General features: G+C 44.5%; 2 protein-coding genes and 1 non-coding gene across 31 annotated transcripts in view; 2 read left to right on the plus strand and 1 right to left on the minus strand.

Moving 5' to 3' along the window:
- Nucleotides 1-1,121: 1,121 nt before the first annotated feature.
- rplp1 (ribosomal protein, large, P1) lies at nucleotides 1,122-4,809 on the plus strand. Its single transcript, XM_048230563.1, has 4 exons — nucleotides 1,122-1,349; nucleotides 1,947-2,021; nucleotides 2,440-2,548; nucleotides 4,687-4,809. The coding sequence occupies exons 1-4, from the start codon at nucleotides 1,278-1,280 to the stop codon at nucleotides 4,764-4,766; spliced, it is 336 nt and encodes a 111-aa protein (XP_048086520.1). The 5' UTR covers nucleotides 1,122-1,277; the 3' UTR covers nucleotides 4,767-4,809.
- Nucleotides 2,284-2,359, plus strand: LOC125285896. Its single transcript, XR_007192082.1, has one exon. It is a non-coding gene; the product is annotated as a small nucleolar RNA Z195/SNORD33/SNORD32 family (small nucleolar RNA).
- A 905-nt stretch (nucleotides 4,810-5,714) lies between the features above and the next one.
- The window catches only part of ptk2aa (protein tyrosine kinase 2aa), an 89,871-nt gene continuing 75,238 nt past the window's right edge, over nucleotides 5,715-20,347 (minus strand). For 20 of the 29 annotated variants that reach the window (XM_048230009.1, XM_048230008.1, XM_048230001.1 and 17 more), the window contains 11 exons: nucleotides 18,508-18,619; nucleotides 17,433-17,519; nucleotides 16,438-16,581; nucleotides 15,667-15,798; nucleotides 12,709-12,771; nucleotides 11,243-11,282; nucleotides 10,588-10,688; nucleotides 8,866-8,874; nucleotides 7,675-7,830; nucleotides 7,433-7,513; nucleotides 5,715-7,140 (listed from right to left, as the gene is read on the minus strand). In XM_048230009.1, the coding sequence (XP_048085966.1) occupies nucleotides 6,928-7,140; nucleotides 7,433-7,513; nucleotides 7,675-7,830; nucleotides 8,866-8,874; nucleotides 10,588-10,688; nucleotides 11,243-11,282; nucleotides 12,709-12,771; nucleotides 15,667-15,798; nucleotides 16,438-16,581; nucleotides 17,433-17,519; nucleotides 18,508-18,619 (1,138 nt within the window). In that variant the 3' untranslated portion in view covers nucleotides 5,715-6,927. The remainder of the gene's footprint in view (nucleotides 7,141-7,432; nucleotides 7,514-7,674; nucleotides 7,831-8,865; nucleotides 8,875-10,587; nucleotides 10,689-11,242; nucleotides 11,283-12,708; nucleotides 12,772-15,666; nucleotides 15,799-16,437; nucleotides 16,582-17,432; nucleotides 17,520-18,507; nucleotides 18,620-20,347) is intronic. The other 9 variants (XM_048230007.1, XM_048229985.1, XM_048229984.1 and 6 more) reach the window with 3 other exon arrangements.

Here is a 20,347-nt window from a genome sequence, read left to right on the forward strand (position 1 = left end):
TCGCGAGATCCACTCATGACAACGTAGCCGGGCTGATTCGACTGACTGCACTCAACGTGAAGCTTAACCGGGCCGGCTGATCCGACTAACCCGATTGCTACTCAGCCGCCCAATCTGAGTCCCATGGTCTGTGAGTCTGCAATGTTTCCGCTCTCTATGGGAAGTTAACCAGTTATCTCGACTGCCTGCTCACTCAGTCGCTTGAGTTGATTTGTGGAGTTGTGGTTGCCTACGAAATTGTTACATTTTTGGCAGCTACGATGGCTAGGGCTAGGAGGCTAGCTAATGTTTGTGTGTGTAAGAGGTTTGTGTGTGGCGCTGTTTATCGTTTTAGATTGAATTGTAGTAGGACTCAACTGATCCGAGTTAATGATACTAGAGACTCGCGACTCATGGGTTAATTTAAAGACATGGGTGAAAGATCCGAGTGAATCACGACTTAAACACCTTTACTGTCCGCACCTCACCATCTCACCACAGGGGTTCCCCAGGGCTCAGTGCTGGGCTCCCTTCTCTTTGCTATCTACACCAACTCTTTGGGACAGATTATCCGTTCGCATGGCTTCTCATACCACTGCTATGCAGACGACACACAGCTCTATCTGTCCTTTCCACCTGATGACCCCTTGATCCCAGCACGGATCTCGAATTGCCTCAGACATATCTACATGGATGAAGGCACACCTTTTTTTTTGGCAATTTGCAAACGGAGTGTATTACCACCACCATCTGCTGGACTGAGGTGTAATGGCAAGTGTACCCTTTAGCCTCGTTCTGGTCGGGTGAATAGTCTGGCCTGCTGAGTTCAAGATGGACAAAATGTTGCAAAGCGCATGATTCAACGCAAACAGTTGTGTGTTGAACACATTATTGTTCGCGGAAGCGCTCTGAGAATATAATTGTTTGCTTTCTAAGCTAAATGTATTCATAGACAGAGACCGTAAACAGTTGTACACCGTTAAAGCCAATCTTGTTCAAACCGGGACATTGTAGAATAACAGAAGTAAACGTTTTGTGTTGGTTTGAACATGCCCCTGACATTTTACCCATAAACCATGCTGTGTTGACTAAAAGCCACGCCCCATCTCTGACGCAATGGACGCTCAAAAACGAAGCATCCGCCTTATTGCCTTCCCTTTCCGCCATTGAACGTGGTTGATATTGGACGTGCCTAATAGTGCTCGGTTCTTCTTGTGAAGCTAAGGCCACTCAATCCGGCGACTAGCACTTCTAATATTAGGCATCGGTGTCTAAAAACACACTAAAACTAAAGAAAAATGGCATCCGTTTCAGAGCTCGCCTGTATTTATTCTGCTCTCATCCTCCACGATGATGAAGTTGCCATCACAGTAAGTCCTTTCAATTGCTAACTAGGCTAACTAGGTAGCTGCTGAGCTATATGTCATGTGAAGCTGTCTTGCTGAGTAGCAGCTAGTGTAGTAGCGCGAAAATATAGTGATGGCAATTTGTATTACTATATGTTTTATACGTTATTTCTTTCAGCTAGATAACTCGTATTTATTTTTCTAAAATGTAGGTGGTGTAGTAATACTTATATTGGTAGAACTAAAGTGTCCGGTCTACGCATGGTAGAAATTTTAACCGCGCATGCGAGTGCAGTTCTGTTGCTAACTAATGTGAGCAAACGTTGGATCAAGTGAACAAGTCTGTGTTATCCAATGTCGTTGCTAGGTATAATGTGTGTATAGTCTCCTCAACTCCACTAGGTATTTGGAATAAGTAACGTCATGTCTGTACTAAGGGCTGAAATGTGCTCATTTTGTTATGGATAGCTAACGTTGGCCGGTAAGATAATCTGGTTGATGGAACTGTAGCTCAACTACACCTGACCGCTAAAGTTGGCTGCCTAGGTAGCCGTGGAGTAGGTTGCCGTAGTGTCAACATTGTCTTACGCTATGTTGACTATACCCATTTTTTTGCCACAGGAGGATAAACTGAACGCCCTCATCAAGGCAGCTGGTGTGACCATTGAGCCTTTCTGGCCTGGTCTCTTCGCCAAGGTAAGCACTAGCTGCTAGCTAACCTATGTCAATGGTTTATGTACGTGTTGTAAGCCTGATGCTACACCACAAGCCGTTTGATAATTCGAATGTGCTGAACAGATGAGTTAACATATCTTGTTTTTGGGGAAATTAAAAAAAAGTAGTAGTTCAGTTGAATGTTCTTAATCCTATGTATGTTATTATTTGTTCTGTATTAGCCCTCAGTGGGCAGGTGCCACAGTGCAAAACTTGTAGTCTTGTAGGTTTAGTCTTGAATACTGCTGTCAGTGATGCCTTTACCCATCTTGTTTGAGTTAACCATGATAAGACTCACATGCACTACCATCTGAGACGGCAGTATTACAGCATAATATGCATAAGAGTATTGCTTGCTTGAGGCAGATGTACAAACCAAGCTGTCATTTTGTGTCTGTAGGCTCTGTCCAGTGTGGACATTGGAAGCCTCATCTGCAACGTGGGTGCTGGTGGTGGTGCTGCCCCAGCTGCTGCTGCTTCTGCCGGAGCTGCCACTGCAGATGCCCCAGGTGAGTGTGGCTGGGTGATCCCATGGGTTGGGCCAGTATGTGGGGTGAACACTTGGCCCCAATTTGATGGGCAATGTGCAAAGTCTCACTAAAGCTAATTTAATAACTAGACAACATCTATTGGCTAGTTTAACACCACGGACAAGACATTGAAGTGGAAACATTGAGTCTGGAAGTGTAGGTGTTTTCCAGACACTTGAATCTAGTGGTCCTCATCGATCAGTAGTACTAAATTATGTGGTGTCCTTGACTGGCATTATTCCACACAAACCAGTAAATGCCTCAATCCCCTAGATCAGTGGTTTTCAAAGTAGGGGCCGGGCCCCCCTGGGGGGCCTGGAAGCGAGTGCCAGGGGGCCTCAGCAAGTTGGAAGGAAAAATAAAAGAAACAAATAAATACATTAGAAAAATGTAAAATATACCTTTTACTATGAGGGTTGTTATACAATGCCATTAGAATGAACATTATATTTTTCATGATAATGACTGGGAATAATAGTAAAGTGATAGCTCTCATATAGCAGAAAGCCCCAAATGCAATTTTTACACACTGCTCCATCGCGAAGTGCTTGTGGCTAAAATAATTATTAGGATTATCTTAATGTATTTTTACATTTGCCGTAGTATTGTAGATGGGTTTAATAACACATCAAGGGGGTCCTTGGCCAGAACCTAGTGGTATTTGGGGGGCCTTGTTGTGGAAAAGTTTGGGAACCCCTGCCCTAGATCATATTCCAGTCGACAAACTGTTTAAGCACAGATTTGGCCTTGTGGTTTTGGGCATTTTATATAGGTAGTCACTCATTGGAGAAGATCCATAAAAGGCTAATGGGGATATCAATCTTAAGATTTGTCTACCTAATTATTAAATTTACTGTACCAATGCATTAGATGTGCTCACTGTGCTCACTCTTCAAGTTAGTATTAAACTGAAATTGTTATTGCTAACAATTTCTGTCTGGTGAGGTGGGACTTTGCTTTAGGTAATGATGATCATGGACATTTAGCTACAGGCTGAGATTTGTTGAACCATTGACTACATTCATATGTACTTCAGTATCCAGGTTATTAGCAGGGGTCCCATGGGTCATGAAATTTTGGAAAGTCTATTCCAGATGTGGAAAGTCGGGGGATATTATGACTTTTGGGGCAAAGTCATGGAATATTGGGGACATTTTGTTGTAGCAGTTTGAAATGTACTTGGCCAAATGCATTAATACAAATATATCTGGTTATTAGCTTTACTGTTTGCTTGAATAGCCCAACTTTGTTTATTCAATGCCCATTTATTTATCTCCCACTCCAAAAAAGTAAACGATTTTTGAATGCTATGCAGCTTCTCTGAAATCACTGGTCAGTATATTGTACCATTCATTATATAGTTAGTCATGGAAATTCAGTTTTTTGTCAGGGAATTTTACATTTAACTTTGAGTGGGAACCCTGTATTAGTCTTATCCTGGTTTTAATCATATTTGGGATACGGTGTTTACTTGAACAATATCCCTGTATACATGATTAAGACTAGAATCCCAGTTACCAACAATAAGGTTCTATTAGCACACCGTATCCTGGTTTCTAATACAATCACACGTTTGCATTAGTAACCAGGATAAGGTGTATACACGGAACAGTATTCCAGTTTTGTTCAGAGTACTCCACCTAGCTTAAAGCAACACCAGAGTTTTTTGTACCTTAAAATTATGTTTCCAAAATCGTTTCAGTGGTTCATCAACTTGTAACAGGGTGAACGGCAATTCTGCATTCGCTTCGCGGCCCTCTATCGGCTAAATCCGCACTATCTAAGTTAACCAGATCGGGTAGCGGATCTGTAGTTCGATGGTAGTTTGGTGTTGCTTTAACCGGGTTACTCAACCAGGATGAGGGCTCTCCGGGGTTCTAAAATCGGGATATGTTTTCATGCGCAAATACAAAACCGGCTTACTTCAAAATCCCGATCATGGCACGAAACGTACGGCCATCAGAAACTTAGTTTTGAGATCTGCTCCTATTGGATTCCTTTTGCAGTGAATCTGTATGTTTGTCCAAGTTGACAAATGACTCCATTTAGTTGTTACTGGATTCAAATGATGAATTGAGTGAGACTCATTAATAATTGTACGTTCTCTTTCCTTACAGCCGAGGAGGAGAAGAAGGAGGAGAAGAAGGAAGAGTCGGAGGAGTCTGATGACGACATGGGCTTCGGTCTCTTCGACTAAAACCTGTCTCCTTTTTTTAATAAAAGAAAAACTCGAGCTGAAAGTCGTTTTGTGTGCGTGTTGCTTAATGATTCTGTATTTGGTACTCCGATGCAAGTCTAGAGAAGTACTTGCATTTCATAAAATTGTGAAACCAAAGTTTTAGCTAGGGGACTAGGACACTCATGGACTTATTTATTTTTGTAAATGATTGGAGAATTCAGGGATTGGCTTCAATAAATAGAAAGGCTGATCATTGGCCTATGTCTGAGCAGTGATGGTTTGAAGGTAGACTGTATTGTACATGTGAAATCTCAATACACATGTATTGAGATTTCGTTGTGTATTTAGATTTGGCTAAACGTGCCAAGACATTTGCACAATACAAACATGCATCATGTTCAGCCAAATCTGCACAGGGTGGTATGAAGTCAAATGAATTATAGTTGAACTGTCTTGCATTAAACAAAAGGCTGGCCTATGTTGGGCAGCTTTCATGAATACAGGTATAACTGTCTAGGGCAGGGGTGTCAAACAATAAGGCCTGGGGGCCAGCAGGTTTCAGGCCTGCCCCCCCAGATGTTTTAGGTAGGAAGAGAAAATTAGAAAAAGAACATCCAGTTGTCTTCAACTGTGTAGGCTAATGAGCAATATCTGATATGATAAATTGACAACTTAGCGCTACTAACCTGACTAGGTGGAACGAAATTTATCTGGCGAGAGTCACTACAGGAGAGGTTACTACAAACCATCCTCAGGAAGGAAGAAGCAGAAAAACTACCATGGAAGTAAGGCATTTCATTGACCATGACCATGATGACTGAGGCCCTTTTGATGGGCCAACAAAGCCAGCCCACTACCTAATATGAGTGACACCCCCCTGGTCTATGGCCTGGGATGAAATAAAGTGGGAATCTTACAGAATGGCTAGACTAAGAAAGAAGCAACTTTTTTTTTTCTGAATACAAATAACGATAACACATTTTTTATTAGTTAAAGGAGCTGTACAGTCAATTCTTCCTGAGAATAATTTATACCCAAAACGACTAGTGATCTCATTAATAGATTGTACTGTACATGTGGGAGTGAAAGTGAACCAAACATCTTCAACCACCCTCTGTCAAGAGAAGTAATAAAAGGGTTTGTCAAATATGAAACATGGCTTAAATATACATCAAGTAAAATGTTTTATCAGGAGAGAATTTGCAAATTAAGAATCTGGTTCTAGCAGTGATGTGCTCTTCTCTTGGCCACTGCTTGGGCCCTTCAATCAGTGATGCGTTCAGCGTTTCTTCATCTCCGTCCTGAAACTTGAACCATCCACTTGCCGTACTGAGCCGTCTCCTTAAAGGGCCCATCCAATAGTTGACAACGTTCACCTCAGAACTTCTGGCTGCTTAAAAATATATTTATTTGTATACTCTTATTAGTTAACTTAGAAGTGGTGTGATATTTGTTCAGTCAGGAAATACGATTCCCATACATTGTTGAGGTTACCCCTGAGCCTATACAACAGGGGATAAGAGCATTGAAATAGTGAGCCTCCAAAATAGATACTTTTAAATCCAGAATGCAGGGACTAGCATATAGGCTGAGATACTATTGGTCATTAAAAAAAGAAAATGTGTCTGAATAGATACAACAAAAGTGTCAAACTCTGGGACTGCCCAGAACTCGACAGCAATGGAAAAAAAAGAGCTCCTTCATGGGTTCCAGTTAATGCTGCTTTCCAGCTAGTTGAATTTTTGCACTGATGGGAGGAAGGGTGACTCGCTTCCAACTGCAATAAAAATCACCTCAGGATTCAAACGGAATTTAAACAAACAAAAAAAGAATCATCACGAACAAAGACGAGGCAGAAGAAGAGTAAAAACGACAAGTTCATGTTTGTTGGCTGTAGATCTCCAGCAGTTGTGTGCATGGAGAAGCAGCTAAGAGGAGTCCAAGTGTTCAAAACAAACAAACAATAGGGTGTGGAATGAGAAATGGGCAAAGTCCTGTCCTTTCTTTGCACTGAAAGTCCTTGCACGAGAGCTCCAGTGCTCCAATCCTAAAGCCACCCCGACGTCGCAGGGTGTTTGTCTCTGGTGCGGTCCTGCTTGGGCCCTTTCCCTTCTTCCCCCTGCTGAGAAAACACCTCGTTAGGCCCCTCGTGGGAAGCTGGGGGCTTGGCTTGGCTTGGCTAATGCGGTCGGGACTGGGCGAGCATCTTGAGCCGAGCCTGGTCGATGACGTCCAGGAGGTTCTTGGCGTCCACGGCCAGCGCGTGCGCGGCCGTGAGCATCTGCTTCTTGTAGTCCTGCTGCAGGCTGGTGAGCACGTACTGCTGGGCGAGTCGCATCTTGTTGATCAGCTCGCCCAGGTCAGAGTTCAACAGCTTCTGGGCCATCTCGATCTGAGGGACACAAAATGAATTGAGTGAGTTAAGTAAATGTATGTAAATTATGTTTAATGATTCACCTTTCCTCTTTCTGTTAAGGGTGTGGGAAAAGTGACACTACACTACGACACTGCAACAGTACAACACTGCTTTTACGGCAGTCTAACTGATATTATAGATCCAGACAGAGACGATCATATTACTCTAAACCCAGTAATGTGGAGTCATTGAGTAGTCCACCATGGTTAGATGGCACTGTGCATCGTAAAAGACACTACATGGTTGTGTATTAGCTGGGTATGCTCACCTCTCTGTGTGTGCTGGAGGGCAAGATGGGAATAGTTTCATCCACAGTGGCCAGCAGTGTCCTTAGGGCCAGACCCACTTCCTGTGTGGCCAGAGCATACTATTAGGGCTCTCATTGTTCCAACATGAATAAAAGTTAAGAAAACGGTACATACGTTAAAATAAATTAGCATGAAGACTTGACTGTCCATGGTTTGACTGAATTCCCAGTGCATAATTAAATATCATCTCAGAAGACCTTACCTTCACCATGGGTACATACTCCTCGGGTGGAGCCGGCTGGATTTTACTGGACATCTCGATGACTGCCTTCACCAGGCCCGTCACGTTCTCGTACACCTTGTCATTGGAGCGGTCCAGGTTTGCTGTGGGTGGCGGACTGATCTCCTGAGGCTGTATCTGTAGAGGTGATGGAAGGAGGAAAGATACTCAGACAGGGCCATCCCATAATAATCTCCCATTCAGCATGTTTTTCTGTGGATCTGGTCTCATTCCTCTAAAAACTCCAGTGCACATTAGCTTGGATTGTGGACAATCCAGAATTTTCTCAAATTTCCACCAAAGTGCAGTGTTTTATTTCAGTATCAGTCCTCCATTTTATTCTCATTGAATTGTGGTAGTTCACCTGTTCGACCACCAGATGGCAGCATTGCACATACTCTAAATATTTCATGACTGAATTATATGGTACACTTAAGCTTCATGTGTAGTGTGCCATTATGGCATGGCTTCAGAGAGAAGGACAACACTCATTGTTTCACAAAATCTCAACAACAATAAAAATATCCTTTTAAAGTGTCCTTTTGCCTGAGACCAAACCAAGGAATTATATAAAATCTAAATGACAGACACACAAGTAATCTAAAACAAGGACAGAAAGTAACACCCAAAATAGCACACACATAGGCACAGGACAACATTCCATCTAAGGGGTTAGGCTATACGCAAAACTAGCTGTATTTCTACAATACCGTTAGTGATGGTGACTACAGTGCATACTACCAAACACACAAACACACACAATAGTGGATGGCTGGAGCAAGTGTAGTTCACTATTTACTGGAACCCCTGACTGTACTATGGAGTTCAATACAGGGTGAAACTCATTAAATAGCAATTCCATTTAAATTTGATTACATTTTTGTGTGCTGCACCACAGTTCTTCATATAAGACCCATGGCTCCATTTTGTGGAGCTAAAGGAATGATGGTCGCCTCAGCACACTGCTAATGTTCACCTCTGAGCATCTCTCTAACGCATCATGCTTAGGAACACCAGAGCATATATATATACTCATAATATATGAATGAGTGAATAAGAGTGGGCGTAATGCCAGCTTTCCATGCCATCCACTAAGCTGTGGTGTGTATGAGTGTGAGCAGTAGCAGCCCCCTAGTGCCCAAACGTGGCATGACACAAACACAGAGCGCTTACCCTCCAGGGCTACGTGCAACAGTGTGGCAGACCGAAAATTATTTGTGAGGGGGGGCAAACGTGAGGGGAGAGAGAAGGAGGGATGCAGGAGAACAAAAGAGGGGGAGAAATTATTAATAATGCATTGAAAAAAGCAAGAGGAAAAACAATCAGATACATGCTTTTTTTAAAAACACACCAAAAAGCCAGAAAAAAAGCTGCCACACAAAGGACACCATCTGGCTTGTGCCAACAATTCTGCCCTCAGTATTGATATTTTGAAGTCTTATTTGAGTTTCTGTGGACAACTGTTTAGTTCAAGAAGCCAAGTTCAAAGCAGTTTTTCAGAATGTGACGAGTTTGTGGTGTTTATATTTTGTGTCAGTTTTTTATTTTAAAAAAGTTACATCGCAAAAGCTTTGAGATGATCTTAAACTGCAGAGTGCCTGCACTGATTTTAATGGCTCTTTGATGAAAGGGGGGGAAAGTAATCTATTTGTTTGCTAGGTCTTCCAAGAACCACACGCTGTCCTTGGAGAGACTCCGCGTACATTTCAGCTCAGATGGTTCAGCCAAAGAGCCTCTCTCTCAGGGTCTTCCCTCAGAGTGCTTGGTGGAGGAAAAAAACAAGCCTGCCGCACTCTTTTAATTAGAACTCTGTACTGTAAACTCGGAATTATTGCATAACCTTAGCCAAAAAATTTCTCGCAGTGTGTTTTGATCCAGCCGGGACCCTTGGAGGTTTAGGGCTGACGGAGGAATGACAGTCGGAAAGAGGCTGTGATCCACTATGCATGGGGGGCAAGAACCGGGAGTCAGGGTTGCGTGGGAAAAAAAACACGAAACAAAAACAAAAACCGAAAAAGCATTTTCAGTCCATCTCTGACCTCTGCACTGCTAGCTAAAAAAAGGATCGACCACATTCACTGACCTCTGTTTGTTATTTCTTGCTGCAAAAGTAATGATTTGTGGTACATTTATCTTGTGTGGATCTACCATACCATGAGCCTTAAAAATGCAGTTATTTTTATGTTTAAGCTTCCATGTATATAAACGTATATGCACGCAAACATGAAAACACACACACAGATCTGTGTAAATGTGTGTGTGTGTGTGTGTGTGTGTGTGTGTGTGTGTGTGTGTTTCAGGGGGAGAAGGGTCTGGGGCCTATTGCTTTTCTAGTGAGGTTTGGCAGCAGGCTGGGGGAAGCTTTGCTGAGCCGGGTTCCGCTGACTCAGAGGCAACTCTATCCGGGCCGCGGGTGAACCAGGGGAAATACTGACACGGGACGGGACGGGCGTAGCCGCCAGCTTTCTTTTCAATTTCAACTTTTCTACCCCTGCCCCCTCTCTCTATTCTGCACCCGACTCCCACCACCCAGCCTATCTATCTGCTCCCCATCTGGACACATTACTGTAAGTCTTGCCTCAGAGCGGAGCCAGAGTCGGGGCGAAGAAATGAAAGACAAATAAAAACGACCACAGAAGAGGTGGTTTGAGGCGGGGATGCAGAACATGCCTTACAGGGCAAGAGTTCACCATGATTCATCCTCCTCAAACTCAATTCAGCTGTAGGACAATTGCTAATGACAAGCATCCATCTATGTACTTGTCCTATACTCTCAATAGCAGTTATGTGAGTGTATCTTTACATGTGTGTATCTGTATTTAGTTTGCTAACTGTAATGGTCCCATGGCACAGTGGCCCCTGGTGGTTGTGAGGTGTAAGTGCGGGTGGCTATACCTTGACTCCTTCATTGTAGCTGTCGGTGGGGTTGAGGCTGGCCAGGCTGCCCATGCCGGGAGCCCCAGGCCGAGGAGGCTTTTTGGGGGGAGCTGAATGCTCTGGAGGAACAGGATAGGAATGGGATGGTGAGTTATTCCTTAATGTTGTGTGTGTGTGTGTGTGTGTGTGTGTGTGTAAAATGTTATGACAGCTCAACAGATAAAAGTAATATGTCAGGAATGCCCATGCCTAGATACAATTCTGCTGCTATTGCTCCTGGTATGTATGTATCTCCACAACTTTTCACCCTTTATCCATTCATTGCCTAAATTTAAACATAATGGTACACGTCTCTGCAAGTATCTCAGTATATCCCAAAAAGGCCTTAAATCTATGTACGGTGAATATGTGTTACAAGTTGTAGTTATTTTACTGTAATGCTCACAACATAAACATCACAACCACAATGCAAACATGTAAGTGTTGGTAGACTGAGGTTTGCTACTATAGTTGGCTGTCAGCCCCCCTAATTCTCAAAAGACTCAAAGTGCCTGGTGGCTAGTTAAGAATCTGCTGAGGGGAAGAGAGGAGGTGGGCATGAGCAGCGCCACAGTAGCAATTACCCTCACCACATGCAGCCGCAGAGCAGAGCAGCACGGCACGGCACTCTTACCTGGCTTGCCCACGGGCTGGTATATGTGCTGGTTTCCCGTCTGCCGGAGAAAAATAGAAACACAAACAAGGGGCTGTTAGAGGGCATGCATGCATACATACATATATACATACAGGGAGGGAGGGAGAGAGAGAGAGAAAAAGACAGACAGAGAAAGAGAGAGAGAGTGAGAGAGAGAGAGAGAGAGAGAGAGAGCCGCAGGGGCACCCGTCACCCCTCCCTGTCTAACTGGCAGTAAGCATTTATGGCAGCAGGGGAAAGGTGGGGTGGGGTGGGGTGGGGGAGAGGTGGGGAGTTGAACAGAGTGGAGTGCTAGGACGCGTTGTGTGTTATTGTGGGTGCTGCTTGTGGTTGTCCCAGCATGCCTCAGACCCTCTCGTAGGGGGCAGGCGTCCAAACTGCGCCATCGACATTCCGAGTCCTGGGTACGTTTTTTTTTTTTTTTTTCCTCGCGGTAGCAGCACCCTTGGCTGGTCTCCAATGCTGTATTTAAATGTTCTCTCACTTTCACTCCCTCCCTCGCTTTCTCTCTCCCAGATGGACTCTCGATCCCTCTCCCTCTCTCTCACACACACACACACACACACACACACACTTCTCTTCGCTCTCTCTCACATACCAGTACTTCCTCTCTCTAGATGTGTTCAGACAGTTCTGTAATTACTTGCTGAAAATGGGGCCTGGTTTTGTGGGTCCTCTCTCTCTCTCTCTCTCTCTCATTCCTTCTCCATATCCCTCCCTCCCTCTCCTTTTTTTTTTCTCTCTCTCTTTCGTTCCCGCTCACTGACGCCTGTTTTTTCAGATTATCCTGTGGAGAGATGGTGGCAGGGGAAAGTGGCTGGTTGTGGCGGCTGCAGTAGTGCTATAGCAGCCGGGGCCAGGAGCTAACGACTGGGGTATGATCCACTGGAGCAGCATGGCTGCCATCCCAAAAACACTTACATTGTGTTCATCATCATGTCCATGGTTGCCTCTCACTCAAAACATAGGTGCACTTCGACGACTACTACTACTACTACTACTACTACTACTATTCTCTCAAGCAAACTTTAATGTGGGAGTTTCTGAGGTTAACAGCACATGACATGACATGACCTCAGGGGCTGTTGGGGGTGGTTAGTGGGGCAGGGTTGTGGAGGGTGGCTCCTCCTGAAAAGCAAAACCCTCTGCATGCCAGTCTCAGTTTACAATTAGCCCTGAAAGCATTCACGTTTTAAATTCTTGAGTCTTGAGCTGTGAATATGGAAACGTTGGGGGGGGGGGGGGGGGACAGCATGGAAGACAGGCAGAGGGAGAGTTGTGAGGAGAGAAGAGAAGAGTCTTGGAGAAGAGGAGATCAACAGAGTTTTGGAAAAGTCCAGGGAGGATGAGAGCGAATGGGCAGGCAGACATGGATATGGGCAGAAAATGGGCAGGACCAAGTGGGAGTAAACACACAGAAAAGCGCGAGACATGGGAAAACTCACAGGGCCCTGGAGACTGCCATCCTCGCGGTCAAAGCTGCCCCTCGAGTTCCTGGATTCCGGCTTCTGCCCCGAGGAGGGAAAAAAAAGAAAAAGAGAGAGAGTGAGAGAGGAGAGGAGAGTTTCAAAAAAGGAAACCCATTATCATCCCGTTTTCTTCCAATTTCAAACCAGAATGCAGTACATAAATAACGTGCCACACTCAAGAGTATCATTCATGTCTTTCAATGTTTTTGACTATACAATGCAAAAACTAGAACAACAAAAAGAAGCAAAATGTTTTACCGTCATATATATCAATCAATATATTCAATGTCTGTGACTGTCACTAAGATGTAAAGTAGCATTTGACTTCCACTGATTTTGTCCATCACGAGGTTAGTTTACAAATGTCAGGTGCCCCTCAAACACACATAACATTGCACACACATACACAGTGTCAGCCAGACAGATACAGACCCACACAAACACGAGCTTAGATGAATGCAACCAGCATCAAAAGCAGCTTTAGACCAATTCCTCTGTAGACTCTAACATTCAGGCAGACAAACTCACACTTCTGCAAAAATCCAAACAAGCTGCAAGTTATTCAGCTGCACCCAAAGAGACATGCACCACAAAACGAAAAGTCCCCGCAAAAGCTCAACGTGTAATCTAAAAAGACCAAAAATATACGCCATCTCCTGTACCGTTTTCCCGAAGCAGGACTTGAAAACGTGCATCCTGTGAGCCCGGAGCCTGTGGGAGCGGAGAGAGAGTGCAGAGAGCGAGTCCATCGGCCAACCGAGGGGACGAGCAAGTGAGGGAGGGAGTGAGCTTGTCTCTCCAGCTGGGGGGGAAGGCTTTAGAATGCGCCTGACGGATTCATGCAGAGAGAACACTCGGCCAAGAGACTACTCTCCCCCTCTCTCTCTCTCTCTCTCTACTCTCACTTACTCCCTCCCTTCAACTATTCTCTCTGCTGATTTGCTTCCCTTCTCTCACTCTCTCATGAACTCTCTCTCTGTCACTCTATCTCTCTATCTCTGTGTGTCTAAATGAGCCATGCTGGTTTACACCATCAAATTAAACCAACAAAAGTAGCATTTGACATCACTGTAATTACTACATTTTCTCCCCGCAATGAAGTCAAAGAATTCCCCTTGCTAAATAAAAAACAGGATAGAACAGATACTGGATTCTGCCGAGGGGCCCAAGCATTCATGGATCCGGTTTGCGAGTGAAGGACAACAGTCCAAAATGGCAGCTATCTTTGGGGGCTGACAAAGAAGCTCCAAAATGCTGGTGATTTCCAACAGTTCCCACTAACTGTCCATTGGGCAGCCAAAGGCAACTGTCAGTAATGGATGACCAGATGAACCCTGTCTGAGGAGAGGAGGGATGCCAGACTTTCCACTGAAGGAAAGGAAAAGAAGAAGATAGAGGCAGGGAGGGAGAGCTGGAGAAATGGCCAGAGAAGGAGTGAGAAAGAGAAGGAGAGAAAGAGAGAGAGACTGCTCACAGCAGGGAGGTGACCTCACCAGGAAATCGAGGAACTTCCAAATTACAGTGGTCACTCGCTCAAGTACCTGTGACCAGTGTGAGCGAACCTCTCTGGAACTTCCCATCATGCCCGTCCAAAACAAATGTGGAGGTTGGGCCACTTCCCCCCATCCCCATCCCCACCAGCTTGCGATCATTTCTCAACACCTCCTGCTTGAGGGAAAAGCTGTGCACTTTTTTCACACAGACCCATTGACGTTGAACGCCAATCAGCGACTTATTTCTTTGTAATAACAGACTCGAGTGGTGAGAGGCCTGTTTACACTGACTAGGCCACTGCTTCAGATGCGGTTTGGCAGATGGCAGAAGATAGGGATCTCTCTCCAATCAGCTTCCATGCAGCTTTCCAGAGAGGACTCCTCCATCGTGACGAGCCAGAAAACTTGTCTCTTTTGGGGTATACAGTGTTCTGACAGATGCCGGTGTCTCCCAGAGGAGGTGGATCTGTGGCTGCAGGTTGGACTGTACTCCTGTCTTGGCCACACAGATTTACAGCTTTGTTTTTCAATACTGGGGAACCTCTTTTAATGGCGAATTAGTGACAGTGAAATATCACTGGTGCACCGGTTAAGCCAAAAGGTAAAACCAACAACCACCTCAGATTTCGAGGACACATGAGCACATGGAGACTGATACAGCCAACATCAACTAAAATATTATATGTGACTGGCTGCTTCCGTAGCTGACAGTTTACATTTCAAATAACCTGTTCACTGCAGAGTAGACTCCTGTATACAGGATTGTACACAAAAACTGGTTAATAATTTTTCATACAGACACAGACTCGGAGGACAACTTCACATTCTTCTACGATGCAAATAGGTGTCAACACAAGATGCACAGAGTTCCAAAACAAACTGACAGGAGCACTGAATATTCCACACATCTTAAGATCAGAACAACACCATATTGGGCAGTCCCTCAGTTGAAATCATCTCCATTTCATTCTGTTTCAGTCCAGTGCATTTCTACATTGTCACAGGACAAAAAGACTTTAAAAGTTGAGAGGACTCGATTCCAAGCAGAAGTGAGAAAAGCAATAGAGAAAAGGCAATCCTTGTCCATGAATAAGCTTTAGAAAAGCAGCACAGAAAACCAACCACTGAGAAGATCACAAGATCTAGTGCAGAGGTGTTCGTGTTCAGGTTAAAAAAGTTCAATATGGTACTACCAAAAGCAATATGGTAAGAAACAAATTGTAGTATTTACTGCCAAAAATACATAGAAAACATTTAGTCTCTGAACCTGGAAGTTAATAAACCTTTGGTAAGGACTTAGCTCCAAATCTCTAAAATGCCACAAGGGAGGGCAACAGAATAGAGTCCCAAGAAAAACAGAGAGTGCCCAGAATTCCCAGAGGTCTGCTCGGAGCCGCAGTATGGCCGGCGGACCCCCTGCAGCAGAGAGTGGAGCCGTTACCAAGAAGCTCTCCTCCTGCTCCAGCCAGCGCTGGTCCTCCTCCATCTGCTGCTGCTGCATCATCAGCCGCTCCTCCATCAGGTGGGGCGGCAGTGCCTGGCTAAGCCCCCGCATATCCAGAGCCCCTCCGTCCTAAAGGGGTGGAGTGATGCGCGTCACGTCAGTTCACTTTGTTTTATTGCATTTGGGGGCTCGGAGTGTTAGTTAGCATCCGGGCTAGAGCAGCACAACTCACATTGGTTCATGTGAGGTAGATCTTAGTGGTGTACCAGCTATAAGGGGGTCGCTTTGGTTGAGTTGCACTAGCTTGGTGGCCGCACGAAGACTAATATTTTAGTTGAGGTATTGGTAGCTTTCAGTCTAGGTATTCATTGGAGTTAGTTAGTCAGTTCAGTTCATTCGAGTTGAGGAGTTAGCTCAATGAAGTTTGTTCCAGCTAGTAGGGCCTAGGCTAACAGTGCACTATTGATTTAACAGAAGCGAAGGAAGCAGCCTCAACATCAACTATGGAAACATGGGCCAAGCATGCCAATCTCGATCCCAATAACAACACAGTTGCAGGTAATATTATGAATTGTTTTGATAGTTGACAGCTCCTTTAGTTACTCTTACAAAAGCACAGTAAAGTTAGTAAGGCCAGATCACTGCTGCACTAATTCCAGCTGAAATAGGTTAGATTAGAGGGGAGTTACAATGAGAGTTACTGTATGAATGTGTGATAGTGAAGATGTTTTAGTAATGAAGGGGTGAGTAATAAATCACAGCACTTACCTCTACATTGGGGGACCACATGGGAACATCCTGTGGTCGATGGTGGTTCCAGGAGTCGTGGGGGTCCAGGACAGAGGCCTGAGCGGGGTAGCCTCCACTGGGCATAGAGGACATGCTGCTGTGTGGCGTGGGATAGCCAGATACCTGAGCACCACAACATATGTTCACGATGGTTAAAGATGGGTTGGACTGGACAAGTCCACTCTAGAATCCGACTGGTTCATAATGAGCTCCAATAAAGTGCAGATGTCTCAGGCTCTACGATCCATTGCAACTCAGAGTGCATGATGAGAACCCTTCCACTGACCCCAATTTCTCATGATAGCCTCCACCCCAGTGCAGAAAACCTACTAACAAAAAACTCAAGCCCTTACCCATTATAGGCCTAAAAATAAAACGCCTAAATGGGGGTTAGGGGCTCATAATAACAATAAGCATAAAAAATGTCTTGCCCTTTAAAACAGGGAATGCCTTATAAGGCAAAAGAGCAACGCCAGCTTGCCCCCCACCACCCACCACTTAACAATAAAAAAAAGCGATAACAACTGAACATTTGGGAGAGATTTTTTTTTCTCCAGCAGATGGAATCTGTCTCGAATCAACAATGCCAGCATTTTTAACAGGCCTTTACAGGAAATGCCTGCTGTCAGCTTGCTTTACGACAGGCCCGAGCACTGTAAAACAACTTAAAAACTTTTGATTCATTCCTGGAGAGGTCAGTGGGATGACAACCATGACAAGCTTGGCCTGTGAAGCTATCCCTTTCTGCAGAGGTGCAAAAATATTTAACTGCAGTGGAGAACAATGCACATGCAGCATACATATGCATGGGCATAAATTACTAATATGTTGACAGAATAAGATCTATAATCGATTATCAATGGTCATGTATAAAGCAGCAAAGAAATGCACTCTTAGCAGACTAAAACTAGTTGAAGCGGATGCTTCAGGGAGTGTGAGTGTGTGTGTGTGTGTGTGTGTGTGTGTGTGTGTACCTGATAATGGTTGAGCTGGCCAGCGTGCTGGGGACTGGGGTAAAAGCCCTCACTGGAGCGTGGACTGGGATAACCAGGTCTACTGGGCTGCAGGACGGAAAAGGGAGAGGGAAAAAGAAAAGGCGAGATTAGATTTCTGCAATGAGCTCCTTCATTTGCCAAAGGCTTCATGCACATCAGAGAGAAAGGGTGACAAACAGATGGGACAAAGATAGAGACAGAGATAGAGACAGATGAATCGATGTAGCCGTTATTAATCTACCAACCTATAAAGTTTCACACCTCTGAGTGTGTGGATGTTTGAGTCTCTTCAACAAATGTGAGCGAGGAGAGAGAGCACTATATGCCAAAAGTCACACCAATGTGCAGCACAATCATGTAGCTGTCTTAATTGTTGGTTCTACTTGTGCATTACCGTAAAACCATTTTGTTAACACGTGTACATTTTTGAACAGTTAATTCAACATTTTTTCTTAATACAAATATATTTATTTTCTTAATCATCATGCCATTTTCACTGCCATCTATAGTTATTAAGATCCACTAAATATCTAAGACTCAACCAAAGCAGTGTGCAGAGAAGAAAGAGACAGGCTCACAAATTAGCTTTGTTCACAGTGTTACAAACCCTCCTTGAACCTATAAACGCCATTCATCACAGCTTTACTCAACAAGCTGGGACTTTAAAAACCCTTCATCTGCTATAACTTATGAGCAGTATTTATGCTGGTCTCCTAGCTACATGAGACCCTTGGGACAAGGACATATTTCAACAGGGAGGAGTCCAGCCTATCACTGCATTCCATTGCATATCAGCAATATATCAGAATGTGATCACATAATCTTGTTAGAGAATAGGACAATGTGAATGAGGAGAGTGTTGTACAAGGCATAAACCATAAGCCCTATAGAGATATCATGCATAATACATGGGGCTAACAGTTTAGAGTGAGTGTGTCTAAAAGGAGACGGGAGAGAGAGAGAGAAAGAAAGAGAGAGAGAGAAAGAGAGAGAGAGAGAGAGAGAGAGAGAGAGACACTATATGTGTGTGAGAGAGAGTGGTGAGTGATCTTACTTTAGGGGGAGCCTCGTCTGAGCCGCCCGAGTCCCAGGAGACGGTGACCTGCCTCCTCATCTCCATCCTCATCCTCTCCTCCTGCTGGGCCTTCTCCTCCTCCAGGATGGTGCTGCGCAGGTGAACAAGCAGAGAGAGACTACCGTTCATGCTGATGAATGACAAAACCTTCCATCACTAGCATGACTAACTAACAAATCTACCTGAACATGTGATGGACACTGTTGCAGCACTAGCATTGCCATGGTTGGCAAACCCATATGCTAAATATGAAACATAATGCTTGTTTTGTTTTCGTTTAATGGTTATTGCCTATATTGTTCAAGCATATCAGGAACTGATGTCTCAGATGAGATCAGAATGCTTTCAAATGGCTGTTATTGAGACTTAACCCCCAAAAAATCTATTATATATGGAGGTCAGACAACAATGTTTTTCAGTGATCGGAAGTAGGTTTTCTATACTCCATTAGTAAGACAAAGAAGTCTTTCAACTTGACATAACTCTTTAACCACAAAACTATGTTTACCCGAAGCAGGAAGTTGAACAGTTGCAAAGCCACAGATCCAAACATGACCCCATATATGCTAAAAAAGTTCAGACTCCAGTTTTGAGTCAAAATAAGTCGAGCTACCGTGTGAATGTCATACCCTACAATACACAGCGGGTACTCAGAATGCATCATCATGCGCAAAGACGTGTGTACGTTCAGATACAGACGGGCAGAAAACTGCAGGTGCTCAAAGTACAACCTACTTCTACCTGAACTGGTTACTCACAAACCTGAAATGGAAACCGCGGACGCAGTGTTGAAGGAGCAAAGCCTTTTATCGTGCCAGTGGAGCAGTCCTTTACTTCTGTTCAAAGACTAAAAGGAGTTCTTCTGTGTGAAGCTGACTTTCTCCTCTCTAGGTCTCTCTTATTCTTGTTCTCTCTCTCCCTTGCCCTTGCTCTAGAGCTCTTGCCTGGTCTCGCACTCGTTCTCCCCCCTCTCTCCATCACTAACTCACTCACTCATTCACTTTCTCTGCCCCCCTGGCTGGAGGTAAGCTGTTGCTCTTGGCTGTAGGCCAGCGCTTAAAGACCGGAGACTGGCAGTCGGGGAGAGGGCTGGCCAGGAGGGGCTTCTGTGGGACAGCCACGGAACGAGCCTTCCAGGGCAGCGGCAGCAGCGCACCTCCAGCCAAGCTGGCAAGCCCTGAATACCTTAACGGCAAGGGCACTGGAGCTTTCAAAGGCCCAGGTGATCTGCCTGTGTGAGAGAGTGTGTATGTGTATGTGTATGTGTATGTGTGTGTGTGTGTGTGTGTGTGTGTGTGTGTGTGTGTGTGTGTGTGTGTGTGTGTGTGTGTGTGTGTGTGTGTGTGTAGCAACAATTTGGAACAGTCCTTTCCTAACAGGGCTCACTGACACCCATAAATACTTGCTGGCACAAAGGCTCCTCTTGGAGCCTGGGTTAGCAGTCCCAAGAATGCCCCTAAACTACTCTTTGCCTTGAATGGAGCTGGACTGATTCACCATTAATGTGCAACAAGATTTAAATACTTCAGACATCACAGGGAGTACATACAATATATCTGTACGTAAAGGACAAATGTCCTGCTTTCTGCTCAGAGAGGGACTTTCAACCATATGTAGCACTATGTACAAAACCATCGGGCTTCTAGTCAAAGGCAGATTTAGCATAGCTGAATATATTGCATACTTGTTCATTTTTTAGTAAGTGTGACTGAAATATGGACTGCCAGCGAATCATGCAAGATTTTTATGTACTAATTTCAAGCTTACAAAAGAGCGGGGACATCTAGTGGCCGGTAATGGAATCATAACACATTATAAT

The sequence above is a fragment of the Alosa alosa genome, chromosome 20, assembly GCF_017589495.1.
Source record: "Alosa alosa isolate M-15738 ecotype Scorff River chromosome 20, AALO_Geno_1.1, whole genome shotgun sequence".
NCBI lineage: Eukaryota > Metazoa > Chordata > Actinopteri > Clupeiformes > Clupeidae > Alosa > Alosa alosa.